The 7,880-nt window shown below is 33.3% G+C and overlaps 1 protein-coding gene across 1 annotated transcript; it reads right to left on the bottom strand.

Annotated features, from left to right (window-relative positions):
- Nucleotides 1–212: 212 nt before the first annotated feature.
- Nucleotides 213–5,971, bottom strand: LOC139864554 (uncharacterized). Its single transcript, XM_071853135.1, has 2 exons — nt 5,116–5,971; nt 213–454 (listed from the first exon to the last, which is right to left on the bottom strand). The coding sequence occupies exons 1-2, from the start codon at nt 5,969–5,971 to the stop codon at nt 213–215; spliced, it is 1,098 nt and encodes a 365-aa protein (XP_071709236.1).
- Between the last annotated feature and the right edge of the window lie 1,909 nt (nt 5,972–7,880).

Genomic DNA, 7,880 nt, shown 5'->3' with positions numbered 1-7,880 from the left:
GAGTTATGGTGCTATAAATATAAGTTTGCAATTATGATTCATAATAATCACACAACACACACATATAGATATGGTGAGATAAGACAAGATTTTTAAAAACAAACATTTGACTTTTATTAATAACGAATAGATAAATTATCCTTATTACACAGAAAACGATGAGTAGGCAAAGCCTTTATATGAAAAACACTTGACTTTTTTTTATAACTAAGTTAGTTGTGTTTAAGTCTCTTGGAGGGACTAGGGGTTTCAATAATAGGTGTCTCAGGTTCCTTCCTCTTCTGAGAGGGAGCTAAGACAACAGTGGGCTCAGACTCCTTCTCGGGTTCAGATTCTTCTTCTTCAATAATTTCATCCATGATTTCTTCTTCATCATCATCATCCCCATCATAGTCAGCATCAATTTGGGATTCTCCAGCAGGTGGTGAATATGGTGGAGTAGCGGGCATATAGACTGGTGATGCAGGCGGTGTAGTAGGAACATAAAATGGTTATGCAAGTGGAGTAGCAGGTGCGTAAGTTGGTGAGTTGCCTGATCCTTCAGTTTCCGAGTCAGAGATGATGATCGGATTACGTTTAACTGATCCTTCAGTTTCGGAGTCAGAGATGATGATCGGATTACGGTTAGACATCCTAAAAGAGAGAAGGAACTAGAACTAGAATGATTCTAAAGATGACATAAAAGTACGAGGTAAGATATAAGGGAAAAGCACTTAAAACTAAGGCATGAAAGGTTATAGTCTTAAAGATTGCTAAGGTACCCTAACTAGCACATAAGGCACACATAAAATGCAATCCTAGTTCTCTATAACAATCCTGCTCTAATACCAATTTGTCACACCCCCTAAATGGGACCGGGGGTAACTGTGACTAACTAATATCATAACACAAGTGTATATTCGAGAACGACTCTAAATGAGACGTTTTATTTATTAAATAAACAGCGGAAGCATTATTAAAAGTTTTACATCATAAGAGTACAGTAAATGGGAAATGTCTTAAACAAAATGATAAATATGAATGATGGACTCCATGCAAGCAGCAAAGCATACATCAATCATCTAGTAGCAAGTAGCAGCTAGCTCAATCATCACCTGAGACAAAACATGCTTAAAGTATCAACCAAAAAGGTTGAGTGAAATTCATAGGTTTATAAATAATATCCAAAGTTTTAGACCACAAGATTTAGTTTAAAGTTGATCAATATAGATATATCAATCTAAAAGTGCTGCTGCAGTTTGTAATATCGCTACTAAACAATTTACCCTATGACACCTTGTACTGTCAGTGTCGTGGAATCATTATTATGTAACCAAAGACCAACAGTCGAATGGTTAGAGACGTTACTCTCAATAGGCCTACTCACAATAATTAAGTTTGCATTTAAACGTAGCAATTGACGATATTACGGTAGGGATTTAGCATGAATCAAAGCATGACATCATAGTTAACAATTTAGTACTTGTGCCTAAGCATAAAACAGTTATAAAGCAAGCATGTGTCTCACCCCAAAAGTTATAAATAGTTAAGTAAACAGTAAAAGTGGGGCTATAAAAATCACCTTAGTAGCACAAAAGAGTATTTCACGAAAGAATTGAACGGAAGGATGTGACCGAGATCTCAACCTAGAGATAGAACATATGATCAGACATTTCCTAACAGACAATAGTATATAGTACTATATTGATAGTAATGGTTCACTAAAGAATTTCCATTTTCGGAAGGTTACTATTTATGGAAAGTTTCCACTTATAGTAACTTTTCAATTTTAGAAAGTTCGGATTAATCTTTAGTAAGACGTTGTACAACTTTACTCAAACTTCATTGCTATCAAATAAGTCAGGAATGACCAGATGTAACCGGGGGTTCAGGATTCTTGACCAGAATCTAAGTCATGGCATTCGAGATTCACAAGCTTACCCATAAATGGCAACCTAGACATCATTCACTTACGACCGTGAGTAGCGATGAAGTTCACATGAATTGTACATTATCTTTGATTAACCTTCACTTTAGGTTTATACATACAACGAATTATTAATGTACTTAATAATTATATATGTAATAATATAACCTAAGTATTATTTAATATTTAGTTATTATACCTTAGTATGTCTTATATATATTAAATATAATTACCTTCAAATAAATACCTAAATTACTTTAAAAATAATAGTGTTTTATTAATCGAACATTATCCAAAAATATCTAAATAATTAATTAAATATCTAAAAATTATATACAAAATTTTTATAGCCTTAGTTAATCATATAGATTAGTAAAAAAAATTAAGAAAACGTTTTTATTATATTTTTGTATTTATTTTTGTTTTTACCCTTAATGTATTCACAAAACAATTTTAATTCTAAATAATTACTAAATAAACCTAAACAATTATTTTTATAATTTTTATAAGTTTCTATCAGTCTAATAACCTGTAGAAAAAATATTTAAAAAATATTTTTATTATTTTATATTTATTCTTAATTTACCTTCGAATTACATAATAATAGAGTTTAATTATATAATAATTACAAATTTGATCCAAGTAATTATTTTTATAATTTTTGCAGATATATATAAGTTTTAAAAAACTTAGAAAAAATTATATATATTTTATTTTTGGTTAAAAATATTTATTACAAATTTTACATTGTTTTTACGTTTAAATACTACATAATTCGTATTTAATTATAAATAATATTCCATAAATTATCAAAATTATTTTTATACATCATAATACTTATAATACTAATTATAACATATAAACATAATTAATTTTAAATTTTACAAAGAATATACAATAAATATAAATATAATCGACAATATTAAAAAAAAAAAATAGAAAGTACCTCAAATTTTCTTCAAGGTTTTGAGAGAATAACTTAAGTTTTTATTTTTGGTAATAAAAAATGAATGAGAAGCCATGTATTTATAGGTAAAAATGGTTGGTGAAAAGAAAAAAATAAAATAAAATAAAGGTGCCAATTTTGACAAAAAAAAAAAAAAACATGTTAAAAATGTTTTTAATAAGTTTTATCTTTGAAAATATTTAGTCAAAATTCATGGGCTCATTATTTAATTTATAAAAAAATCTTATTTTTTATTTTATTTTTTTATAAGCTAAAAATATATATAATGATTAAAATAACTTATCATTTAATTAATAATTATGTTACATATAGTTTTAAATATAATACGCATTAATATTAATATTAATATTAACTAAAGTTATTTTATATAATTAGTGTAAACTTTAGTTAACAAAACGTGTCGACTAAAAATAAATATTTGATCAACGTCGAATTTAATTATATATTACGTATGGATAACAACCCTATAGGCAAATTAGTCAATTCGAGTATGAAAATGTGAGGGTTGTTATAGTTTGGAGTAGTGATGAACATAAAACCCATTATGGGTGATTTTTGGGGGGGTTTTGGGTAAGATTGAGTCATGAGGACTCATGAATGACCAACCTAGAGTTTCATGTAATGAATGTTCTAAAGAGTCTTAAATGGTTAGTTAATCACTAGCCTTTAGTGATTAAGTTGGGGATTTGGACCTCGGTTGGGTGATTTTAGTGCAAATGAGTCATAAATACTCTTTTGGGTCGTAAATGCACTAGTGAGGTTAGTTGGTATACAATCCAACTTGTTATGTGAATTAATTGGGCATTAATTGGATTTAGGTGACTCGCTTTGAAGGTTTCAAGTAGTGGAAAATTTCACCAAGATGACAAGGTGAGTGAAATATTTATGTATGTATGTATGTATATGATTTATGTGCCCGTATTAATTGTGCACATAGCCGTTTTGTGCACATGGGTGTGAGTGATAGCCGCTATTAAGTGATGCCATAGCAGTTTTGGAACACTTTGGGGGAAAACTATAGCCGTTTTGGGATACCTCGGGGTTAGCATACCATTGCCGTTTTGGGAACTAATTGAATAGCCGGTTCTTACTCACACGTGTTCAAGTGATGCCATAGCCGTTTTGGAACACTTAGGGGTGATGCCATAGCCGTTTTGGAACACCTCGGGGGTTAGCATACCATAGCCGTTTTGGGAGCTAATGGTTGTTATGAACACCGATGACGTGTTCGCGAGGTCATTCCCTTGCGATATTGGTTAACCATGGTTTATATATTTGTTGACGTTAGCATTAATTATTATTATGATTATCTATGCTATTGATGTTGCTAGTTGTACGATTCGATGATACTAGCTTTGTTACAAGATGATATGCGAATATATTCATTATATGATGTGTGGATGCGAGTAGGTAAGTTGTATATGCATGTATATAGTTATTCTACTCACTAAGTATTAGCTTACCCTCTCGTTGTTTACCTTTTTAGGATCCGGCTTAGGTAAGGGCAAAGGTATTCGCTTGGATTAGTGGATCTCAGGGGTTTTAGCTTTTGGAAGTTCGACCAAGATTGGGTAATTTAACCCCAAACACCATGCTCTAAATGACGTTTGAAAATTAAACTTTTTGTGGTCGAAACTCATCTTTTGTACTTAATGGTATTTTAGGCATATGTGGGCCTCGCAATGTAAAACTCGTTTTATGATTGAATCGTGTTAGTTTTACATATTGTAATATGTGGTAAAAAGCATTACGTCTAAAAGTGCCGGGAAGCGCAAGATCTTTAAAAGAAAATCACAAAATCCGGACAGAGTCTATCCTGCCTTGTGCGCGCCGTGCATAGACTGGGATGCGCGCCGCGCGCCCAGTCTAGGCAGACCTGTTCGAAATTTTTTTTATTTTGCGTTTTCGGTTGGTTAACGGGTTGGGTTGTTAGAAATTAACACCATTACATAGCAATGGCCGCTATAACTTGGTGTTTTTGTTGGCCCCATTAAGTCCGTATGAATCAAGTCAAGCAAACCTTGTTTTCGATTTGTTGACTTTTTATATGGAAGTCGGTGTGACTTTCCATATTGACATCCTTGGCATATTACTTCCTCACGAACATTCTTTAATTGAGGAATTCCATCAACTAGCTTATGTGAGAATATCTTTTGCAACATTTGATATCCCACATGGCCTAGTCTAGCATGCCAAATAGCTCCGTTGTCGGTTTGACTTGTTTTCTTCACAAAAGCCTTACCTGCGGACAACACAAACAAAGAACCTTTCTTTTCTCCCGTGAAAAGAACATCACCCACAATCTCCTTGACATTCTCAAGGACTTTCACATCCGTTGGACCAAAAAGAATATGTTTTCCAGATTCGGTAATTTGAGGTACTAAAACTATATTCTTGGTCAATTTAGGAACAAGATAAACATCTTCCAAAGTAAAAGTATTATTATTAACATCAATAATAGCATTACCTTCCTTTTTAACTGGATGAGTTGAGTTGTCGGCAGTGATTACAACTCGATTTTGATTGTGATCTCTGACGTCATGAAGAAGAGTTCCATCACCGGTCACATGATGAGAAAAACCCGAATCAATAATCCATTGATTCTTCTTGACAACTGTATCCACGGTAAAACATTGCTCCCATTTGACGTCATCATTGCTTGTACAAGCCACATTTGCTTTTGTGACTTTAGAACGATAATCTCTCTTAATGTGACCAACCTTTCCACATTTGTAACATGTGTGAGGTTTCTTCTCATAGTTACAACCTTTGTAACTAATTGACTCTTCTTCTTTTTCTTTGCTTGAAGAACCTTTCTTGTAGTTTTTCCTTTTTGAAAACAATACCGAATCATTTTCAAATCCTTTAGCCATTTGCTTAGCCAAAGCTTCTTGATTAGAGAGTAAATTCTCCAATTCTTCAACCGTAGGTTGAGTAGTCCACCCCTGAATAGAGGTTATGAACGGAACATACTCTTTCTTGAAACCGCGAATTAAATATCTTCGCAACCGAGATTCACTGATTTTCTCATTGTCATCGATCTTTGAAATTTCTGAACAAAGACTTTTGACTCGTAAGAAATATTCAGAAATTGTCATACCTTCTTGTCTTGAGATTGCTAACTCATTTTCTAAGAATTGCAACCTTGCGGTATTTTTCTTGGTAAATAGTTTCTCAAGAGTATCTCATACCTCCTTTGGTGAGCTAATATCACGGACGTGTTCTATGAACTATTTGCTAATTGATGTCCTCAATGCAAAGAGAGCTTTCCCACATTTTATCTTCCATTTTCTTCGTAACTCGCCTTGCTCAAGAGTTTCTACGGGAATTATGGCAATTATGGCATCACTTCCAGCCACAAGTTCCCACAGATCTTGACCTTGGAGGTAAGCCTCCTTACACATCTTCTAATACTTGTAGTTATTGCTTACAAGTCTTTCCATTTCATTGATCATACCTCCATTGTTTACATTTGAGACCTCCATTTTTGATTAGCAAGAAACTAGCTTTGAACTTTGAATATTTAAACACAAAGATTAATTTAGAACCAAGCTCTAGATACCATAAAACAACTAGTTGATACAAAACGCACTACACACATAAAACATACTACACACACAAAACACACTATACATATAGAGTAGTTGTGCCACTAGGTGTAGAATGATTGAAGTTTGCATTAATTTTAACAAAATCTTCACATGGGGTGAAGAATCGGGCGAAAGACTAGCGCATGGCGTTAATTTAAACATTTCACAACCGAAACTTATTGATTACCCTAACAACACAAACTTTGAGTTTGTAGCATGTGGTGAGTATCATACATGTGATGTAACATTATCTAGTGATCTTTACACATGGGGTAATAACCATCGGGTTCCAAAACTAGTAAACGGGCCCTTAGACCATGAATAACCCTGCTTGTGACGTCACATGCAGATTGTTCACTTTTTGGCCAAAAAGTGCAATCTGCCTGTGACGTGCCAGTGTCAGCATTTGACACTCAAATAACTCTGACGCCCCTCCAGTGTCAAATATGTCCCACCAGTTTTATTTTTTCTTTTTCTTTTTTTATTTTATTATGAATACAAATTATATTACATATAATTAAAAACATATAAAATTTAACCATTACATAAAATTTAACCATTACATAAAATATAACCATTACATAAAATTTAACTATTACATAAATTTAACCATTCATGGTGCGGAATGCGGGCGGAAGGTTCCAAATATGCTCAACTAGATCATCGGTTAGTTGGTCGTGCACCATCCTATCTCTTATCTCTCGGATGATAATGTCTTGATCCGGTCCTCTATTCGGTATTCGTTCTGGACGATTCTCCATATCTTCGGTAATGAACTCTTCCTCCCCATCACTTAACGCAAATCCTTGATCTTCTAAAATCATATTATGTAATATGATACAACAGTCCATAACTCTTCGTACCCCTGACGCTACCTCTCTCTTCCGTGAGAAATCTAGCTAACGCCCCAGTTTCGTCACCGGTGACGCCCCACAAGAGGCGTCAGGGGGCGTCACCCGTCGCCAGCATGTCTGACGGGACCCCTCTGACGCCGCGTTAAAATTGGTCTTAGAAGGTATACGCGTGTCATTCATCTCATGTGGGCTGTAACGACCCGGATTTTTCCAATCGTTTTATACTTATGAGATTAATATTTACATAAATTAAACCTTACCAACATGATAAGCAATCCAAATTGTTGAGACTTGTGTTTTTGAAAAGAGTTTTACACAACGTTTGACCGTCCAATTTAACCGATGATATCACGAACTATATAACATACGATAATTATACGTTTGTGTATATATATGTATTTATATATATTTAACATGATTTAAGGATGGTTTAACATCTCATTGTGTACTAATGACAATGAGTTATAAGTATATTTTGAAACTACTAACTTAAGTTTTCAAAACGATAACTATACGTAACATTCTTTGATATATATACTTATAACCTATAATGCTTATACATG

Source organism: Rutidosis leptorrhynchoides, chromosome 8 (assembly GCF_046630445.1).
Source record: "Rutidosis leptorrhynchoides isolate AG116_Rl617_1_P2 chromosome 8, CSIRO_AGI_Rlap_v1, whole genome shotgun sequence".
Lineage (NCBI taxonomy): Eukaryota > Viridiplantae > Streptophyta > Magnoliopsida > Asterales > Asteraceae > Rutidosis > Rutidosis leptorrhynchoides.
This window is presented reverse-complemented; position numbering and strand designations above follow the sequence as displayed.

Bases quoted from the DNA above. Each gene is read 5' to 3' on its own strand.
- LOC139864554 (XM_071853135.1), bottom strand. From the start codon at position 5,971: ATGACAATTTCTGAATATTTCTTACGAGTCAAAAGTCTTTGTTCAGAA. The intron at 455-5,115 runs GTAAGGCTTTTG...CTGCATCACCAG, and splicing joins TTTGTTTGTGTTGTCCGCAG to TCTATATGCCCGCTACTCCA.